This window comes from Phlebotomus papatasi, chromosome 1 (genome assembly GCF_024763615.1).
Source record: "Phlebotomus papatasi isolate M1 chromosome 1, Ppap_2.1, whole genome shotgun sequence".
In the NCBI taxonomy this organism is placed as follows: Eukaryota; Metazoa; Arthropoda; class Insecta; order Diptera; family Psychodidae; genus Phlebotomus; species Phlebotomus papatasi.
Window position 1 is genome coordinate 29814746 of NC_077222.1, and position 22237 is coordinate 29836982.

At 36.6% G+C, this 22237-nt stretch overlaps 2 protein-coding genes across 4 annotated transcripts; one reads left to right on the plus strand and one right to left on the minus strand.

Annotated features, from left to right (window-relative positions):
• Positions 1-12: 12 nt before the first annotated feature.
• LOC129799625 (serine/arginine repetitive matrix protein 2-like) lies at positions 13-13830 on the minus strand. Of its 3 annotated transcripts, none has more exons than XM_055843689.1 (6): positions 13630-13830; positions 13131-13469; positions 9228-9382; positions 8279-8716; positions 370-521; positions 13-294 (listed from the first exon to the last, which is right to left on the minus strand). In XM_055843689.1, the coding sequence occupies exons 2-6, from the start codon at positions 13419-13421 to the stop codon at positions 212-214; spliced, it is 1119 nt and encodes a 372-aa protein (XP_055699664.1). In that variant the 5' UTR covers positions 13422-13469; positions 13630-13830; the 3' UTR covers positions 13-211. The 3 variants fall into 3 exon arrangements, with proteins under 3 accessions (XP_055699664.1, XP_055699666.1, XP_055699663.1); XM_055843691.1 differs by having other exon boundaries at positions 355-521; positions 13630-13811; XM_055843688.1 differs by having other exon boundaries at positions 13-521; positions 13630-13812.
• On the plus strand, positions 13815-21463 carry LOC129799620 (adenosine 3'-phospho 5'-phosphosulfate transporter 1). The gene is made up of 5 exons (XM_055843673.1): positions 13815-14044; positions 14106-14344; positions 14404-14825; positions 18614-19583; positions 20936-21463. Exons 1-4 carry the CDS (start codon positions 14013-14015, stop codon positions 19292-19294), a joined length of 1374 nt encoding a protein of 457 aa, XP_055699648.1. The 5' UTR covers positions 13815-14012; the 3' UTR covers positions 19295-19583; positions 20936-21463.
• Positions 21464-22237: the final 774 nt, after the last annotated feature.

Sequence of the window (22237 nt, forward strand, 5' to 3'; positions counted from 1 at the left end):
AGACCATCGACATACAGTCTGAATAATTTATTCACTCATTTTCAGCTTAATTTATTTTCACAAGATTCAGCGAAAAAAAAATCTCCTTCTTGAAGTTGTTTTCTCTCTTACAAATTAAATTCAACATCTTTGATTGGTACATATAAGATTTCCTTTAGTCCGTGTAGAGAATCCGTGCACAATGATTTAATATAAAAACATATTTCCATTTTTAATTCGAATTGCTATTCGACATGTACTGATCCAATTCCATATCCAATTGCTCCTTACTCTTTGCCGGTTGTCGACCAATTTCTGCAAAGAAAACAGGAAATACTTGAGAATGTCCGATCTTCAGACGGTATTGGCAGTTACAAGAATGTTCATTACGTCCACGGCTTCGGCTTCTGTTGCGCCTATTGCTCCTGCTCCTACTTCTGCCCTTCTGATTCTGATTTTGATTCTGATTCTGACGCCGATTGCGTGACTGTGAACGTCCTCGTTGTTGCTGTGGATTACCACCATTGGCATTGCGCGGCATCCTAACAAAGAGGAACCTTTAGTACAGGCCAATAATCAATTCACACGAATAAAATCATGGAAACTTTAATTTTTCAAATAAATCAAATTTAAAGACAAGGTCACGTAACAAATTTGAATATTTTTCAATTTAGTTTTTTTTTTGTAAGGTAAAATTTGGCAAAACCTTGCTCCTGATTCGTGGGGTATCACTCCCGGACTTTAGTTTTTAAAAATTTTCAATTAACATGAATATGATGTCACTTCTTTGGCTTTTTTCTTTAATATTTTTAGTGACACAGGAGGAGGAGGCTTATTACTGCTTCTTCATTATTATTGCTTTTGGGTGTATACCGGATTATTACCGGTATTGACTAGTTCACACGGCTTCAGAAAACCATCCCAAAATTGAAAATTTGTTAGGAAATGTTTCGATCACTGGAAGTAATTTTACAACATAATCGATGAGAAATAACTTCCGAGGAATTTGGCATTTTGAGAAAATGTAATACGGTGGACAGGCCACCTTAACTACCGCAGACTCTCTCTCAATCGGGAATATGGGGCGAAATGGCATCCGGTTTATCGATAGATTTAGGCGTCAAAGCCTTTGTAAATTCCACAAAAAGCGCTCAATTATAAAGAATCACGATAAAATAGGAAGAACTACAGCGAATTTGAGCGAATTAGCTTCATAATTAAACAAGGAAATTGTCAACAAAATTTGTCGCCTGATTGAAAAAGAGCCGTTTGAGTGAGAGTCTACTGTACCTCCGTTACATATCCGAAAATAAAAAAAAAATCTTTGGAGCCGGTTAAAAAAATGATATTAGAAAGGTAGGAAGAGAATAGGGTAAGAATTAAAATGTTATAGATAATATATCCATCCGTAAGGATATTACCGAAAACCTACAGTCGATATCTTTTACCATTTAGCTTCTATGCTGATAACATTCAAAACTGAAAATCGGATTATAACGTCGAAGGACTCGAAGTTTCAAAATTCTAAATGAAATAATTTACTAAAGTTTCTTGCGCCTATTATTAATTGTGTCGAGGCTTAAAAATTAAGCATGTCTTGCCCAAAAACGGGCCACGTTAATGGCAAGCGGACTTGCCGTCATCAAATCCTCTACTTCACATATGGGACAGGGGACAACGGACAAACACGGAAGTGGGAGGTGATTTGGATCAAACCACAGTCACAAAGGATGTCACATTCGGAGAATCCCCATCGCCGTCTGTTGACTCTCGAACGCTCTACGCCGCTTCTCAAACGATTGAGAGACTTCCATGTCTTCCAGTCTTGGTCACCACCAGGAGGAAGGCCTTCCCTTAGTTCGACAAAATCTGGTGGAAAGACTTCCTTCCACAGATTGAGTTTGGCCTCCTCCGAGGATTGGTCAAGTGGTTTGACAGAGTGGCTAAAGTTCTTGCGAGACTTCAGCCTTGCTCTTGATTTTTTGTGACTATGGAGAAGATGCCTCGGTTCAGAAAGAACCTTGAGTATCTCTCTACTGGAGATGATTTTTCTCCTCACCCGTGGTGGAGCAATTCCTGCTAAAGGATAGAGTTTGCCCACTGGCGTGCCCTTTAGGCACCCTGTTACTATACGGGCGGTATCGTTAAGACAGACGTCAACTTGCTTAGCGTGCGCCGATCTTTCCCATACTTCAACTGCGTACTCTGCTACGGAAAAAGATAGGGCAAGTTCAGAGATACGCATCAGTTTTGGCTGAGCTCCCCACTGAGCGTTGACAAGTTTTCACAATAAGTTATTTCGTGTTTTGACCTTGTTCTTGACATTACTGCAGTGGGTCGTTTATGTAAGAGTTCGATCGAGAGTGACTCCAAGGTACCTAGGCATGAAATTGTGCTTCAGAAAGTTTCCCTCCCGTCTTATGCCCTAGACACACTTACGACTAAAGTCCAGAGATGACTAAGCTCGTTCATAGCCAAATCAGTTCCTGACACACTACAAACGAGGCTTAACATTTTCTGGCACTCACAAAACATAACTTTCGTGGGTTTTTATGCAGATATTTCTATTGAAATGCACTAGTATACATTTGAAAATGAAACTACTTTTAAATTTACTTCACAATTCACGGATAACAACAAGAATTATTCACTAGAATCGTCTAAATTGGCTTAAGTCGCGAGTGAACTTCCACCACACAAATAATTGTAATTATCAATTAATTATTGCAGGAGTACTGAGTAATGAGTCATGAATTTACAAATAGTTTCATTTTCAGAGGAGTATTAGTGCATTTCTATAGAAATATCAGCATAAACACCCACGAAAGCTATGTTTTGTGGACACCAGTGAATGTTAAGCCTCGTTTGTAGTGTCAGGAACTGATTTGGCTATGAACGAGCTTAGTCGTCTCTGGACTTTTGTCGTAAGTGTGTCTAGGACATTACATTCAAGCGAGTCTTGGCTCACCTGTGACGGAGATGGAACCAACTTACCTCTGTTTTAGAGGGATTTGATTTTAGTTGATTCTCCTTGTAGAATTTGGAAAGCTCTACAAGACTGGTCTCAAGCTGGGTCTCCACGATTAGAAAAAAAGTATTTGCCTTAACCCTTTAAGGACAAGAGGGTCAAGCATCAGGGGTTTGAAAATATCGCTTTTTTGACTTTTTAGAGCAAAACATAACTTTAAACGGTCGTAGGATAAGAATTCATATTTAGGTCATCCATTTGTCTAAATGCTAAGCAAAGTAGGAGTCAGAATACTACCATGCGGTAGGCCATTTTTTTGCATCTGCTTTTCTGATCACGGAACTCAACAAAGAATCTGCGGTTCTCTAAAAGAACTCCAATCATCTGTAGTCGTTTGTCAGATTGTAGATCTTTGAGAGAAGGATTATGTGGTTTACTGTGTCAAATGCTACCGAGAGGTCGACGAAGGCAACACCTGTGATCTTATCTTCTTCGAAATCATCCTTAATAAACTGAGTGAGGTTCAAAACTTGGCCAGAGCTGGATTTTCCAGAACGGTATCCAACTTGCTCTCCGATCAGCTTGTCCTCTACAGCAAGTGCAATCCTTTTTAACATCATACTTTCAAACAGTTTCAAAAGATGACACAAAAGAAAGATTGACATCTTTTCCGGGCTTCGGAATTGCCACCACATGAGCTTTTCGCCACTCCCTCGGTATTTTGCGATCTGTTGATACAGTCAACAGTGACAGACATGACAGGTCCAAAATTCATTATTTGTTCAGCGTATCGGCCGTCAACTCCTGTCGCGTTTTTCATCGCTTTAATAACCGTAGTGAGCTCAACTACACAACAGAGGCAACATTCTGAATTATTTTTGGCTTAGCGACGGTTTTTCTATCTTTCGCCTTATTTTATTAATTTTATAGAGTAACTGAAAAAAGTAATCCGAAAAACTTTATTTGTCTAGTGAAAATTTTGGTTATAGGCATAGTTCTTTCTTATTCATACACTTTGAGCAGAAATATAACAAATTGAATTAAATTACTATAAAACACAAGGTTTCGTAAAATGTTAAGCCTTTGAGATTAAAACAGCATAAATTTACAAGACTAATAGTCTAATAGTCAAATTTAAAAATCAGTATCGGAAAATTTCATGTGGATTATCTCATAATCCCCATTTGCGTCTTAAATGAAATTCTAATCTTTAATGTGTTGCAGCGGTTGCAACAGAGTCTGAAAGCTCTCCAATGATAGGCCGCTTTCTACACTCTGACTCCCCGTGACATGAGATAAGGTGCATCCAAAAATAAATGTTTGATTAATCATAATTACATTTCAATTGTGTATTACCGACAATGGCTCATATGAAAGGTCTCGTGAAATAATATTTTTCAGAGTACCACATTTTCACGCGACTTTCTCACAAACTCTCTCCATGACTATTACATTTCTGCTCTTTTTACTCTTTCTGCTCAATGAGAGAGAATGTATACAAAGAAAAAAATATTTTGTAAAATTGTTCGTAAATGTTTGTGAAATCCTATGGAGGACTTACGAAATGCTCGTGAATCGTATAACCCACAAACAAGTTCGTAAAATTTTGTACATTTTTCACAAACATTGTTCGTAAAATGATCATTTGACGAACATTTTTTGTACTTTTACAAACATTTGTTCGTAAATGTTAGTAAACACACAAAAAAATGTTCGTAAATTTTTGTTTGCCTGGCAAAAATTTACGAACAAATGACAAAATTTTACGAACATTTTTTGTGTGTTTACGAACATTTACGAACAAATGTTTGTAAAAGTACAAAAAAATGTTCGTCAAATGATCATTTAAAGAACAATGTTTGTGAAAAAAGTACAAACTTTTACGAACATGTTTGTGGGTTATACGATTCACAAACATTTCGTAACTCCCTTATAGGAATTCACAAACATTTACGAACATTTTTACAAAACATTTTTTTCTGTGTACAATAAACTTGTATTTCAATTTGTTACCGTACTGGAATATAAACGGTAACAGATATCGGCTTCCGGTTGTCGGTAACCTCCCCCGCCTTACTAGGCAGCTTTTTTCGTTTTATTACTCGAATTCCACAGAGAGAAAACTATATATAATCCCTCAATTCCCCCCCCCCCCCCCGCAAATCTTCTAAAAACACAGTTGTGGGGCGCTCAGCCAAAGGTGTTGCGTACTTTTGCACTTGCGTTATCTTTTTCTGCAGCTAAGTACGCGGCTGAGGTATGGGAAAGATTGGCGCATGCAAAGAAGGTAGACATCGCTCTTAACGATACCGCGCGCATTGTCACAGAGTGTCTAAAAAACACCTCAGTAAACAAATTATATCCGCTCCGCCTCAGGTAAGAAGATAAGTTATTTCCGAAAAAGAGATGTCAAAGGCTTGTACTGAGCCAAGACATTTGCTTTATGGTAAGGTAAGAGTTCGACAGAGAAACTGTCGAGAAAAGCTCCCTCCTGGTGGCGACCAAGACTGGAAAACTTGGAGAGCTTTCAATCGTTTGAGAAGCGGAGTCGCACGATTAAAGGATAATAGACGGCGATGGGGTTTCTCGCAAAGTGATGTTCTGTGTGACTGTGGAGTGGAGTAACTCAAACTACTCCCCACTTATGTGTTTCTCCACTAGCTCACTCATCTTGTGAGGCAGGAGATTTGATGACGGCAAATTCGGCCGCTATTGACGTGTCCCGTTACTGAGCAAGACTTGTATAAATATTTTTATGCCTCGACTCGAATAATAATAGTAACTTCTAATAACGGTTTTCATGGTCAAAGGCTAAAACGTGTCTAGAGACCGTTTGGACTAGTTGGAAAGATCTTGGAATTTCTGTCAAATTTGAACCCATAACTAATCTTCATCTGAAATTCACTTAAGTATTGCCGCTCTGAATAGATAGGGACATGAGCTATGCGAATTGTGAAAAACTTTTGGATAATTTTCAGAAAATTGTAAAAAAAAAAGTTCCCCTTTTCCCCTTGCATGCCCTGTGAATATCCTGATCTAATTAATGAACGAATCTCAGAGAACAATTGAGAGACTTGACCACTGATGAAGGCTTGGAGACTGATCCGAAAGCTCTGGAAAAAGTTGATGAGTTTTCCCTGAGTGAACTGTATTCCCCGACGATATCCGGAGTCCCCACCTAGTTGACTTATTTATAACTTCACTTTTCTGGGACCTAGACACGACAAAAAAGGTTTTCCGAGTTTTACCGCATCCGATTGCCAATTGATCTAATGAGGCGCTTTACAATCGAGGAATCATTACTTTTTTTTGACCAACTGTTTGTTGCACTCTGTTTTTAATAACATTCAGCAATTCTGTTCACTCATATGGGTTTAAAAAAATGGGTGTATAGGCTTAGATTGATGAATAGCAGATCAACCGACCAAATCTTCCAAAGTAAGAATAAAATAGACGCTTACAAATAATGCAGTATTACGTAACAGACTTGTTTAAAGTTGCGGCACTCGCATGCGTTTCAATCTAGAAGAGCCGAAACCCTTCAAAACATCCCTGACTAGGCTATTTGGATGGTTAATTAATCGCAGAGCATATTTACGTATATGACTAAAGATTACATTTTTGATAGGGGGAATTCCTAAATTATTTCTAATAATTTCATTAGGAACATACCATGGCGCGTTGACGATCTGTCTTAAAACTTTACTCTCAAATCTCTCGATTATTTTAATATTCGATATAGACGCGGTCCCCCATAGGTCAATACCATAGGTCCAAACTGGCTTTATCATGCATTTATATAATAATAATTTGTTTTCCATTAATAGTTTAGAGTTTAGACTTTCGGCCTAGCGATCAGTACATTTTTCTTAATTTCAGACTCAACTGACAACGTTTCGCCCATATATGCTTTCTCCACGTTAGGCGCTTGTCAAGATGAATTCCGAGGTACTTCACGTCATTCTGAACTGGAATCGCCTGATTGTTGACTTTTACTGCAGGACAGTCTTCTCGCTTCAAGGAATCATTACTGATATCATGAAATTCTCGATTTATCTAAGAATCTGTTGTAGATGAAGACGACTGTTCCTACGGTAGGTTTTACTTCTTATCAACTTGGTTCCACTCGCTTCATTCGATCTTTAAACCGAATTATTATTAATCGTATCGAGATATTTGTTACAAGTGTTGTTGAGATTTTCCGCCTGATAGCGAAATTAGGGCTAGGCCGATGGATTTCATTCCCTGTTTACGGAAAATTCACATTTCCTGTGAATAGTGGCTCCAAGCAAGGCCTTTTGCTGGTGGTATACTTCTGTCTGTTACATGGCCTGGAAGAAGTCGGATGGAGGTACAGATCTAGGTCGCTTCTGAGCAATTGGCCGCGATAAATCTTGGTATTCCTAAGGAATCTTTCAGGGCAAGAGCCTGGCTAGACAAGGTAATCATTTTTACAATGTCATATCCCGTAGTGAAAAATCTGCTAATAACTTCAGATTGTAGATCGACCAGGAGAGTTTTCCCTTGGATGCTTCTTCCATGCTCCTGGAGTCGTTGGACGAATGCGATGCATTTACATTACGTTTTAATACATGTGAAAATTGTCTAAATCAGATATTCAGATCTTTGCACCAGGCGGGATTCGAACTCACAACTGTGAGTCAAGCCAGGGATCTATCCGTTTAAAAGCCGACGATGTTGTATATTGTGCCATTGAGATCAACTTTGAAAGAGTGATTAACTCACAAGGATAGTCCTTCAAATGGAAATCGAGTTGCTCAATGGAACTTGGGTTTTCAAGGTCAAAAAGGTCAAATGCGTTTTCCATGTGTAGACGCTAAATGGTCTTCGTACTCATTTACTTTAAAAACATGTTTTTTTAAAGATATCTTTAGAACGGACTATGGGATTCTGTTTTGGAACTCATTGGGTCAAGTGGTAGTGTTCTCGGTCTATGATGCAAGTGTTCCGGGTTCGAATCCGTTTTAGGACACCAGAATTTTTTCTGGGATGAAATTTGTTTAAACTGCATCCAGTGAGCTTCACTTCATTTGATTCTACGGGGCATGGGACTGTCAATCATATCCCTGTATAAGAAAAAACAAAAATGGGTGTCCCTCCCTTGCGAGGGAATTCTCCTGGCGGGAAGGCCTAAGTCCCAACGCGATTCTACGCCTGCTTTTTGAATGTTAACGAATTTATCATGTACGCGAAGGTATTTTCATGAAAACCTGAAAATTTGATTAAAAAAAACCACAGCTGTAAATGGCTCTAATCCCGATTTGGCCATCCAAATTGTGGTTACGCCATTTCCACCTTCTGGCTCTTTACCTATTCCTGGATCTTCCTCTTGGCTGTTGTTGCTGCGGTTGTCCAATTCTTCCTTGCAAACCGATCCTTCCAGCATTGGCACCGCCTCCTCTTGCCGCCGCTCCTGTATCCCTCCTGCGGAAGACACGAGTACGTCCAGGTCCCCTTGGTGATGTCACCTGAATGGCAGCAGCTCTTCCCAGACGACTGTTGACAGATCCCTTCCTCTGTCCCGGAGGTCCTCCTCCTGCTCCTTTATTCTGCAGACGCTTCGGTGTGAAATTATTGATGTTCTGCTTGCTGCCCATTCGTCTCAAGTTCCTCTGCGAATTTGTCCTCTGCAACTGTCCACCCCTGACATTCGGTGGTCCTCCTCGGCGCCTCTGCCCAATGCGATTTGCAATATTGGACATGGATGATGTGCGACTCAATCTGCCGCCACTAAATTGGTCTGTCACACTATAATTATGGGAGGAGGCAACATTGAAAAAAAAACCTTCCACTTTGCTTCCTTTGCAAAATAAAGTTATCAAAGAGGGTGATTATTTTTAGGTTAAAGAAATCAAAATTAAAGAATTTTGTGTTCAGCTGTTTGATTTTTTGGAGATAGTAAAACTCTTTTGGTCCCTCCTTCTCCAACTCTCTCCAAATAAATAATCTCCAACAATGACTCTTTGGTCATTTTTGGCCAAAGATTTAAGGATTACAGAAGCACATCAAAATGAGATTATCATCATTATGGAATATCTCAAAACATGTGATGTGCAGAAGAGACTAGAGGAAGTTGCAATAGTTGGAGCCCACGCTTCATTCTCTCCTTTCTCACTCTCTCTACCCCTCTCTCTCTCTCTCTCTCTTTCAAGGCATGAGAAAAGCGTACAGTGGCAATTACCCATTTTTGTTTTTGATCACAAAAACATTACGCAAGTGATAAGTTCAGTTTTTTTTTTTAGATGAAATTAGGGCTTACGTTGCAAGATTGGACAAACTATTGGCTCTCGAGAGGCGTCTACCATTCGGTTGAACATTGAAAGCCTTCGCGGCTCTCTTGAGAGCATTTAGATTGCGGCGCTGATTGGCAATTTGTGGCCTCATTGGGGCACCGCCACCGTTGCGAAAATTTCTCTGAAAGATAAACAAATAAAAACAAATGATTGCATTTTTTGTTAGCCAATTAATAGGCAATCAATTAAGCTTATTAATTGACTAAGAATCATTGAAAATTTTGGAATAATTAACCAGAAGAGAATTGCCTTGGTAAAATGAAAGTGATGATGACTTGGAATATGGGTTCAAAAAATTGGCATTTTCCATTTATTTTTGCAGTCTAAAGACAAAATTTAGCGCTTTTTTGTATCACAGGACAAACCTAAAAGAGCTTACTATCTCATACTGTCTTGTAACGGGAAAGGCTTTCAAGTTTCGCACACACTCTGCCTTCAAACACTTCATTTCCCGTATTCCTTTAATGAATCTGACGAAATTTTTCAGGAAAGGTCTTAAGACTAGTTTATAAAATATATTGCCAAATATAGCTCAGACTCATTAAAGAATATCGGAAAAGTATTAAGTGTTCGAAGCCTGAAAGCCTCCCCCTATATTGCTCTTTTCAGAGTTACAGCATTAAAGTGCTCTATTCACTTGATAACAAATGTATAAGACCAGAGTTCTTCATGCATCATTGCTTACATTGCACTTTCTTTAGTTGCGATTCCAAGTGTTGACACAAGATGTGAATGAACTGAGTGTCGCTAATACTGCATTTTGTGACCTATTTCCGTGGGAATATTGCAATTTCGAATCTATAATCGATAAATTTTTCTGAATATTCCCATCGTATTAAACGAATATTCCAGAGAGATTTTCATGTAGTTTTCTTCTTCTGTCTTTTATTCCTCATATAGGTTCTTGTAATCCTTGTAATTAATAGTTTTTTTCTGCTCGAACTCTACCGAGAGATGTACATAATTCCCGGTAATTATCAACCTGTCAAGATTTCCACATTCCATCTACCAAGGACTCTGTTTTCAAGATATTTTCGTAAATAAAATGATTTCTGAGAACGCTGAGAACCGTTTGACCAGATAAGCGTGAATTAAAGTTTTTATACCTTACTTTTAAGAAACTCCCATAAGAAATATCCCTCACCAAATATGAAGGATTACTCCTTAGCTCTTGTAGCGGCGAGCAGGAACTAATAAATTAGTGGTATTGGCTGCTTGCTTTGCTGTCACTGACAACATTTAATATTTTTCAATTTCCAAATTGATACAGAAATTTTCTATAGTTTTAGTAAAATTCACGTGTTTTTTTAATAACTGAAAATGAGTGACATATTATTATTATTAATAATAATAATGGAGGCACATCGTTCCGTACAGGAACTTAAGCCTTCCCGCAAGGGGAGTTCGGAATCAATGATTTTTACTTCATCAAATCTGAAGATATGGCCTGTGTTAGCTATGTGTGCACAGCCTGTGTTGTTGCTTGATCATTCCGGATTGGGGGCCTGCAATCTCTTCTGTGCCGTCAGAGGCGGTTCTTGAGAGAAACTGCAGAAGAGACTGTAGGCCCCCAATCCGGAATGATCAAGTGACAACACTTTGTGCACACACAGCCAACACAGGCTATGTGTACCTATCTTACCTATCTCAGCAAGTTTTCTTGCTGTTTATGAGAAGGAACCGTAGAATGTCACAAGGAGGCCGGAAACTTTCCATATTACTCATTAAAGTGAGTTAATTTCGGTACTCCAATACGCGCGGATTCGCGCATTCCCTAACCTTTCTGGGACCCTTTTAAGGCTTTTCTCACTACATTCATAGAAATCCCTAGATTTTGAGTTATATAAACCTTTTGACTCTTTACCCCTAAGGGGTCATATTTTGATAGAATTTTGATTTTGGAAGTCTGAAGTTTCGAGTTTTTTACGTCACGATGTTTGTCCGTCCGGGTGTTATTATGCCTAGAGCTAAAGCCCAAACGGGCCAAAGGGTTAAAAATAGTGACCTGAGACTTACGGGAGACCCCCTATAATTCGCCACCCCTTTGTTGCTAATATAAGCGTCAAGTGGATCAGTGGATAGAGTAGGGATAGAGAGGTCTCGCTGAGCAGCAGCAGAAAAGATTTCTCATGCCAAATCAGCTTTGAATTCGTCCAGTGAATGAATGGATAGTAATGCCAATGAACATTAGAAAAAAAAGTGAACCGCCTAATAGAAGCTGGTACGAGACCGATTTTCGGCGTGAAAGTGGTACTTCAGTCGATAGAAATATTCACTGTCACTGATCCAAACACCGAGATGGGCTGCTGTGGCATAGTGCCTATTCGTTTCGGCAGATAAGATAGACGAGCCCAATTGTGGCCTGGGTGCATCGGTAATCCGAAATGGAAACTGACCTCTGGCAAAATCTTATCTTTCAACTAATTTTAATAATTCCGTTTTTATATTATTGGCAAAATGGTCAAAATCGTAAGCAGAATGCTTTTTTCGGAGATTAATAGGCCGCTAAATAAAATTTGTTCCTACAAAAAATTAACGCAAAACCGATTTTCAAGGCATGACTCCGACACACCTTTTAATTCAGGATAATTTCATGAAGTCGAAATTCGCATTCCTTTTTTTCTCAAAAGATTTGCATAAGTCTATTTTACTCTATCGCACTCTCCTTCTTTTAAACATCATTCCAAGTTCAATTTAGCTCAATAGAATTCGAGAGAGAAAGAAAGAGATGTGAATTTTGGTTTCATGCAATTTTCCTGATCTAGTGTGCCGGAGCCATAACAAACCCCATAGCAAAATTCCGCGGAAATTCCTGGAAAACTTGCATCCAAATCGCAAAATTCGCCGGAATTTGGCGCTAAAATTCCACTAAGTTTTCCATGGAATTTGGAGCCGGAAATTCCATTGGAATCATAGCTCTTCATGGAATTTCCAGCACGAACCACTGGAATTCCAGCACATTTTAACTTTTTGTAATTTGCAATTTTTAACCTAAATTATAAATTATCAAAAAATAGATTATTTCTTGTTATTTATCAATACTTTTATATACATATATTTTTCAAGCACAACTTTAGAAACATAAAAAACCACCATTTGCCTTTCAAATGACATAAACTCAAAATGTAACCGGTTTACATTAAGTTGGTTGCATGTTTTAATCATTTTAAATTAGTTCTCTAATCAGGCTTTGATTTTTCAAAAATGATTAACTTTTGGAAAACAATAATTTTTTACATGAAATAAAATTATTATTTTTTTTAATATTTAAATAAGATCTACGGATTGCAGGCAACTAATTTGCAAAAGGAAAATTCGAAAAAGTAATTTTTTCTATCATTTTTTGCACCTGGTTTTCCGATAATACGCGAGGCAACAAACTTTTGACACCTACTGTAAATTCCATGAACATTCCACGGATATATTCCACAGAAAAAATCCAACATAAATCCATCAATTTTTCCTTGGAACCCATTATGGGAAATTTCCATGGATTTTTTCAAGAAAATATACTGGAAAATTCCGAGGAATTTTTCGCTTGTTATTCCTATTCCGCTTTTTTTTGCTATGAGCAATGAAATTCACGAGATCGAGCATGGTGCAAAGCAGGCAATGCCTTGTCGCCCCCTTTTTTGTTCCTCCTGAGGTTTTCGAGGAATGCATTTTTCTATCACTTCTCTAGTCAACCACTCCCCTTATTGATAAGCTTTGTATTCTTTTACAATTGCGGATAATGTAATGTTATCTCTATCGTCATCTCAAGCAATAAAAAGACAACAAAGGCAGACTCTTCCGGAGTAATCCAAAGTATCATAAATAATAGATAATTCAATTTTGAAGAAGAATATTGTAAAGTAATTTAAACTTACCCTTCGCAAGGCAATTTCGGACAGAAGATTGTGCTTCTGGGTTAGACGCTTGATGAGATTCATGCTGCGGGCGGAGCCTCCCAGAACATTAGCATTGTTCCGCTGGATATTCTGCTCACGTCCAAAGTTGCGCGTGCGTGAGCGAGAGCGTGATCGTGAACGAGAACGTGAGCGTTCACGGGAGGCTCTCTGGAGAGGCCCCGTGACATTTTGCATGAACGTAAAGCGATCATTCAACGAGATACTCGTTGAATTGTTAATGTGAATTTTGTCCACAACTTGCGACTCCATATTGTTTGCCTCTGAGAAATCTTCCTCGCAACTTCTCTGTGCTCAATCCTGCAAGAAAAAAAATTGGGGCACCCACAGTTAGAGAATGTCTCTTGCAATTCCTATTTTTAGCACGTGGATGAGTGTAATGATTAAAATAGCTTGTGAAAAAATTGGTGTGGAATTTCACAAGTTTTATCAAGCCAATAGTAAATGGGTTTTTATCTACCTTTTGCTGAACAATTTCTTGCAGATTTTTCACTGTCTGGCTAGAGATGACAATCCCACGATGCTTTTCACTATTTATCCTGAAATATTCCTGTAACTACGCACTGAAAATTCACTTGAAAATCTGAGAACAAAACACCTTCTGCTCAAACACTAAAAGCCATTTTGTTTGACGGAGAAATCCGAGCAGGCGTTCGGGAAATTGTCGCTGGCGCCCTCTTACATAATTTTGCCAAAACAATTTCGGCATTGTAAAATTTTTAGGAAAATCCACGAAAAATTATCAATTTTATGATTTTAAATATTTCTTTATACATTTTATCAGTGCCCATGAGTGTACTTTTAGGTTTAGCTAACTACCAATTAACTTTATAATATAGAACAATGGAAAATCGTGTTCCAGATGTGATAATATGGTAAGATTTCATCGCTGTTTTTCAACTAAAATTTTTATTAATTTTCCTTTTTTAATTTCAGTGTAATTATAATTGCAACTCTCGGATGTATCCATCTACTCTCGAATACTACAAGGATCTACTTTGGTGGGGAGGATTCGAATTTAACACTTAGTCAATTGGTTGACACGCATGCAAAAGAATACGGCTGGATACTTAAATTAGCGCTGAATTGCTTCGGATATTCCTGCATATTCCTTCCCGGACTCCTCATCTACAAGTACACGAAGCGCGTGAGGTATCTGGAGAAGAATACCAATGGTAATGCAAAGAAAAATCTCCCAGAGTTCGGCAATGCATCATCAATTTTCATTTTGCAGAACATCGACTGATCCCATCTGCTATCAGATTCTGCTTCAGTGGAGCTGAAGGAGAGAAGCACGATGCTTCTCTATCAGGGAAGAGTTCAACGGGCCAAGGCTTCCTCAGAGAATGCCTTCTGTTGACTTACTGTTTCCTGGGTCTGATGGCATGTCACTTAACTTGGGGCGTTTTGCAGGAGAAAATAATGACCCAGGAATACGAAGATGTGGACGGGAATAAGAGTCATTTCAAGGACTCTCAATTTCTAGTTTTCACCAACAGATTTCTGGCATTCGTAATCTCCGGGGGATACTTATTCATCAGACAGAGAACTCGCCACAGAGCTCCGCTCTACAAGTACTCTTTTGCCTCCCTGTCCAACATCATGAGTGCCTGGTTCCAGTATGAAGCCCTCAAGTTTATCAACTTTCCCACTCAGGTAGGTTCGCTGTTAATTTATCCTCATGAATTTACGTCAGATTCGTCAGATTCATTAAAGGAATATGAGAAAAATATTAAGTGTTCGAAGACAGAATGTACGAAGCCTGAATGACTTCCCTTACAAGGAACGAGAAAATTTTCCTAAAATATTTTCCTGGACTCCTTTCTCTTTCCTAGAAACTGCGATTTTTCTCTGAGAAAAATCCGAAAAAGTTAAAATAACATTCCCGAAATCTTAATTTTACCCTGCATTATTGATCCGAAATCGGTGTAAATATTACCCTTTTTAGGTGTATTAGGGGTTAAAGTAACCCTTTTCATGTTGATTTTTCACTTAAAAAGGTGTAAAATTAACATTAAAAAATGTTGATATATTTTTACACCCAAAAACTTAAAGTTATGACGAAAAAAAGTTAATCGCTCCCCCGTTTTTTCTCAGTGTACGTCCTTTTTGATTTTGAATTTGGTAAAATTGATTATGCACTTATGAAAGATTCATCCTTGAGTTTATAATTTTAGGCCACGCCTCCTTTAAGATTCATAGACAAATTGAAGTTTTTTTTTGTTTTAATAATATCCCCGATGAAAAACAATTTACTTCCTTTTCATTACGAGAAAAATTTCAGAAATACCCAATCCGAAAAAAGAGACCACGCTCCCTTAAAAAACTCTAACTATAAACATATCATGTAATACCGACTTAAGAATGTAGCCTTATGCCCTAGACACCCTTACGACTTAAGCCGAAATGTGGGAAATGTTGGAAATGATAGAAGTGGGAAATTATGGAAATCCACTTTAACCAATATTTCTAATATAATTGCGCTAAGCCGTCTCTCGGCTAATCGTCAGGTCTATCAAGGCCCTTAGCCCAGTGTCCAAAGGTCTCAAAAATCTTAATAACAAACAATTTTGTTAATTTTTCAATTTCGAATGGCTGATTTGCCTTTAACCCTTTAAGGACGATTGGAACACCGGTGTCCCAAAAAGAAAATAATTTTTCCTGACCACTTAAAGTTATTTTTTCCTTATGTTTGTACGTAATTGCAAAGTAGAAGGTTGAAGGAATTTAGAATATTTTTTGGAAGTCTCCAGCTATTTGCTATATATTAAATTTTTAAGCTCAAAAATGACGAATTTTTGAATTTTCATAATAAAAATTAATTTTAAATATTTTTTATACTTCCAATTTTTTTTAAGCAAAACCGTTTTGGGAAAAGAAACTACAATACTCAAACATAATATTTTTCATTAGATTGAAAATTATCATTCATTAGTATTGTCAGAAAAATTACTTAATTTTTTTGGCTATTTTTGTTCCTATCGTTCGTAGAGGCAAGAAATACATCAAATTAGACTCTGTTGGCTTTTCGAAGCCCAGATATAAGACCTTTTACTGGTTTTGTTCATTGGTTTCATTTTTATTGCTGATTTTTGGTCTGCGAAAACTGTCTCGTCGTTAAAGGTTTAATATTCAATCCAAAGCAATAATTTCCTAGAAATTCTGCCCTGATAAGGAATTAGAGAATTTAAGCCAGTACTACTCTCCCTTCGAACGTTCATGCCTTCGAAAAATGTGAATTTTCTTTTAGTTTTCCTAAGAGACTTTACACATTTCTATTAAATATTAGTTGGCTTATCATCAATTGCTGATAATTACGTGATAAATTACTGTAAATCTCTTACGGAAAACAAAAGAAATTCACATTATTCGAAGGCATGAACGTTCGGAGGAAGTACACTTTCCCCTATGGCTAAGCCTCAGGTCTGAAGCCCGTATAAACGTCTGAACTAAGTAAAAGATTTTTATTTTAAATAATAAGTGAATGGGGTACATTTCGATCGCTCAGAATGAGAAACGAATAACTCGCATTAGACAAATTTTACAGGAGAGCGATTTGAAGCTGAGATTTTACATGCAGAGTATAGGATTTTTAATCTTCATAACTTTGAAAATAATTAACTTTCAAGTATAATATTCACAGGGAAGGTAGAGTAAATGTCCTAATTCAAAACCATTTCAAGACGCTTTAACTTTGACAGAAGATTCAACACATTAAGTTCATATTTTTTCTGAAGAGAATTACATAAATTTGCTCCTTTACTCTTCTAGAATGTTACTGTATAGTGAAAATTCTTTAGATATAATTTGAAAACTTCTTAAATACAAGAAAAACATGCGAGCGTGAAATGCTTCTATTGGAAACAAATTAATCCAAATGGAAACAAGGGAAAGTATCTAATTGGAGACAAACAGTGTAAGTGAAACCACGACGAGGTGAAAACCCTGTTCATTTGCTCTTGAGTGCAGGATTTGTTCTTATTCCTGGTCTTTTCTCCTTTTCCATCTAAAACAATAAGAAAATCTCTCCAAAAAAATCATATTTCCCGGGTTTCCTATTGAACCATTTGCGAACACTTCAGAAAAACCATTTTTGTTCACGAAATAGGTAATTATTTCACTTAAGAACTTCACGTACGGTTAACAATAAAGATTAGCACTTAATTTAACTAAAATTAGCCAGAAATATGACATAAATATTAAACAAAACGAATAAACAAGCTACCTCATTGTGTTTTTCATTGGAAAGCATGGTCGATCGATAAAAAATTCGATGGTGAAAAGGTACACTTTTAATTTTTCTGAGAAATTAACAAATTAAAATTTGTGAATATGAATGGATTTTCGCTTTATTTGGAGCAAAATTAACTAAATAATTAAATTGTGGTATAGAAAATATATAAATATAACAATTTAGTACTATATTTATCATGAAAACAATCTCGTTTCCATTTGGAGTAGCGAAAAATTTCCATTTGGAGCAGGTTTTAAATTAGCTTAATTTACCCTACGTCTACATCTATATAAATAAACATTTTTGCGAAATGTATCGTACCTCTTGAATTGATTTTACTGATTGCTCGAATTGATTTTCACTTGGATGCCTTAGTTATGTCAGTTACAGAAAATTACTGAGAAAACTCAAAATTTGTTCAAAATCGGCTTATTTTTAAGCCACGCCCACTTTTAATCATCAATTGTGACTGCCAAATTCTCAATAGTTCTTCATTGTTTATCAAGTAAAATGTTATATCGTAAATGCAGGTCGCAGTGAAAATTACATGAATAAGAATCCATGTTTTTCATTATCATGAATTCTTCCCTGAAAAAACTTGACCACGCCCATTTTCGGATTAACAACAATAATTTATATTAACTTTTTAACAATATAGAATCGTTCTTAATACATTTTCACGATTTTAAATGGCGCGATCCTGTTATTTCGAAATAATAAATATTATTAATTTTATTTTCGAAAGGGGCGTGGTCTATATTTATGCTAGGGGATATTATTAAAAATCACACAGGAGTAATGCATTATTGTTTTCATGCAGTTATTGAACCTCTAAATACCCGTCAAACCATTGCTCTACCTGGCGATTTTACTCGGAGGTTTTTTTTTTTTGAATTTTAACGGTATATTCTAGTACATTCAGAGAAAATCTGTAGATTTTCTGCAGAATTTCTGCGTAGAAAATCTGCAGATTCTCGGCAGATTTTCGGCAGAGGTGTAGATATTTTCTGCAAAAAACTTAAACATATCTGACGAAATTATTTGACGGGTAAACTGATCTTTTTTTCTGTCAGTTGAAAAATCGAAATTTCTAAATTCGAAAAATCGAATTTGTAAGAGGGATTAAACTTTTCACTACATAATTTTCCTTTAAAAAAAAATTAAGGAAATAAAGTAAGGTAACAACAAATTATCTTATTTGATTACTCAGGTCCTTGCTAAATCATGCAAAATCATCCCCGTGATGATCATGGGGAAGATTATCTCGAAGAGCAAATACGAATTCTACGAATACCTGACAGCCGGACTGATTTCCATTGGAATGGTCTTCTTTATGATGGGCTCTGCCGATGAGTCCAAAGCGTCCTCAGTGACAACCCTCACGGGAATCTTCCTTCTGACTCTCTACATGATTTTCGACAGTTTCACCTCGAATTGGCAGGGTGATCTGTTCAAGACTTACGGCATGACTTCCATCCAGATGATGTGTGGCATCAATCTCTTCAGCACTCTCTTCACCAGTGCTTCCCTGACACTCCAAGGTGGCTTCATGGAGTCCCTGGGCTTCGCAGCTGCCCATCCAAAGTTCATTGTAGACTGCATCGTGCTGTCCATTAGTTCGGCTCTTGGGCAGCTTTTTATCTTTTTCACCATTTCCAGCTTCGGCCCAGTTGTCTTTACCATCATCATGACTGTTCGCCAGGCCATTGCTATCTTGCTCTCGTGCCTGATCTATCACCACAACATCTCGCCACTTGGCATTCTGGGCATTTTTGTGGTTTTCCTGGCCATTTCGCTGCGGGTCTATTGCAATCAACGCATCAAAGCCATCAGGAAGAGGGCCGCAGAAATGGCCAATACTTATAACAAGGCACCACGCATTGCTGTTTAGAGGCTCCACGAGCAGTTCCTTGGCTCTAGCAGGGTAATTCTCTTCAAGAGAATTCTTCAGCATATTTAACGTACTTTATCTCAATGTATTTATGTATTTCCTTACTATTTTCGCATAGTATTTAATTTTTTTATGGAAAAAAAACATGCAGAATCCTTTTGTTTCATTTGAAGATGAGATTCCGTATTCATTTAATTGTAAAAAGAATCATCTACGATAGAGGAAGACTTTAAAAAATATAATAAACTCTATAAGTTTTCTTTTTGATAAATTTTGGCTAACATGACCCGTCAAATAATATCTGCAGATATCTTTAAGATTTCTGTAGAGAAAATCTACACCTCTACAGAATATCTGCAGATAAATTCTGTAGATATTCTTACGAATTTTATTTGGGCTTGGGACAAAATTCGTCAGAATATTTCGGCAGATTTATGACGAATCTCTGATGAATTTCTGTAGATATTCTGTAGATTTTTTCTACATTCCAGACTTTCCAGACAAGATGTGTGAAAAATTTTTCACTGAAGTTTGCAAAATTCTATAGAGTTATTCTTAGTGATATCACGGTGTTTATATAAAATAAAGAATTCTGCGACGCCGTGTTACAAGTAGAGAAAAGTGAAGTGAAAACTTTAAACAGAGTGTCGACCAAAATTTCGTGTTTTTGTATCATTCGATTGGTGATTTTTAAGAAATTAGTATTTTTCCTCGCAGTTTTTTTACTTATCTAAAATGTGTACTCGGTAATGCTTGTTAAGCAGAGCATACAATTTTCTTTATAACTTCTACAGTTTCTTCATAAATCAACAATATTTTTGTGAAGTAATGGAGGTTATGCAGATTTTCTAGGGAGAAATTCTGCCGAGAATCTGCAGATTTTCTCTGAATGTACTAGAATATACCGTTAAAATTCAAAAAACCTCCGAGTAAAATCGGCAGGTAGAGCTCTACCTGCCGATTTTACTCGGAGGTTTTTTGAATTTTAACGGTATATTCTAGTACATTCAGAGAAAATCTGCAGATTCTCGGCAGAATTTCTCCCTAGAAAATCTGCATAACCTCCATTACTTCACAAAAATATTGTTGATTTATGAAGAAACTGTAGAAGTTATAAAGAAAATTGTATGCTCTGCTTAACAAGCATTACCGAGTACACATTTTAGATAAGTAAAAAAACTGCGAGCAAAAATACTAATTTCTTAAAAATCACCAATCGAATGATACAAAAACACGAAATTTTGGTCGACACTCTGTTTAAAGTTTTCACTTCACTTTTCTCTACTTGTAACACGGCGTCGCAGAATTCTTTATTTTATATAAACACCGTGATATCACTAAGAATAACTCTATAGAATTTTGCAACTTCAGTGAAAAATTTTTCCATCTCTTCTGACACATCTTGTCTGGAAAGTCTGGAATGTAGAAAAAATCTACAGAATATCTACAGAAATTCATCAGAGATTCGTCATAAATCTGCCGAAATATTCTGACGAATTTTGTCCCAAGCCCAAATAAAATTCGTAAGAATATCTACAGAATTTATCTGCAGATATTCTGTAGAGGTGTAGATTTTCTCTACAGAAATCTTAAAGATATCTGCAGATATTATTTGACGGGAGCAATGATTTGACGGGGAAGCATATGCACCATGTGAATTTAGCCACGAATGATAACAAACCAAATGCAGTTTTAGCGCTCCTAGCGGAGGTCGCTGGAACTTTGAATGTTGAATAAAGTTGATGGGATATGAACTACACCTTTTTATTTCGTCCAAAACAATTGAACTTGACTAAAATTTAACAAAATCGAAAAAATAAGGATTAAAGAAATTAAAAAACTTTGAAAGCCTAATTTAATGAAGAGTTCTAGGTTCCAGGCCTAAATAAAATTAGGTTATTTACTTACTTAAAAATTGGCACTTAAAAAGTTAACTAAAACTTTAATTCTTCTGGAAAAAAATCGAAAAATGCCTAATTTATTATTTGAAAATTATTTTATATTCTTCAATGCAATATCCAAAGCATAAAAAAGTTTCCCAGTCAACATTTAAGAAAATATGTAACGCAACACGTCATGTATGTATGTGTGTAAACGTACAATTGTAAAATTTACTTTTTGTTAAAAGTAATAATTATAAATTATTTGAAAATACAAAATATAAAATGAAAATTTTGTGTCTTTTGTTTCTATTAGGATAAGTGTGCCAAATTTCGGCATAGTTGCATATAAGCACCGAAGTCCTAAGTTTGAAATGCAATATTTTTAATCCATATTGATATTTTTTGTTACTTCCTTTTCGGGAAGGTTTTGTGGAACCTTGAAAACTAGTTTATCATCTTTGTTTTCTTTAAATCACTTCCTAAAATATTGAAAAATTATTAATAATGTGGGCATTGCTTTGGGTAGTATTCCGGCCACTTTGAGTGAAATACCGGCCACTTTTTTTCTGACCACCTTTTGTGACGCAACGAATAGAAAATTTCAAAACGTCAAACGAAACGAGTTTAACCCTTTAATAAGGACGACTGGGTCACCCGTGACCCATAGAGAAAATAATTTTTCCTGGCTACCTGAAGTTATTTCTTTCTAATGTTTGTACCTAATCACAAAGTAGATAGATGTAGGAATCTAGGATATTTTTTGCAAATCTTAAACTACTTGCTATATAAAAAATATTTAAGCTCAAAAATGACAAATTTTCACATTGGTGCTTGAATTTTATTATTTTTAATATTTCTGATTTATACTATACATAATATTTCTCAACAAAGTAAAAATTATAGTTTATTGGTATTTTCAGGAAAGCTTCATAATTTTCATGGGTCATATATAACCCAATCGTCCTTAAAGGTAAAAAACACCGAATTTGTCTCTAGTGGATTTTCGAAGATTTGAGGTTAGACTGTTTCATGTTTTTGTATATGTTTGCGCAAAATAGTT

Bases quoted from the DNA above. Each gene is read 5' to 3' on its own strand.
- LOC129799625 (XM_055843688.1), bottom strand. From the start codon at position 13,421: ATGGAGTCGCAAGTTGTGGACAAAATTCACATTAACAATTCAACGAGT. The intron at 9,383-13,130 runs GTAAGTTTAAAT...TTTATCTTTCAG, and splicing joins CCGAAATTGCCTTGCGAAGG to AGAAATTTTCGCAACGGTGG. The intron at 8,717-9,227 runs GTAAGCCCTAAT...CCATAATTATAG, and splicing joins AGTTTGTCCAATCTTGCAAC to TGTGACAGACCAATTTAGTG.
- LOC129799620 (XM_055843673.1), top strand. From the start codon at position 14,013: ATGGAAAATCGTGTTCCAGATGTGATAATATG. The intron at 14,345-14,403 runs GTAATGCAAAGA...TTCATTTTGCAG, and splicing joins TCTGGAGAAGAATACCAATG to AACATCGACTGATCCCATCT. The intron at 14,826-18,613 runs GTAGGTTCGCTG...TTGATTACTCAG, and splicing joins TTATCAACTTTCCCACTCAG to GTCCTTGCTAAATCATGCAA.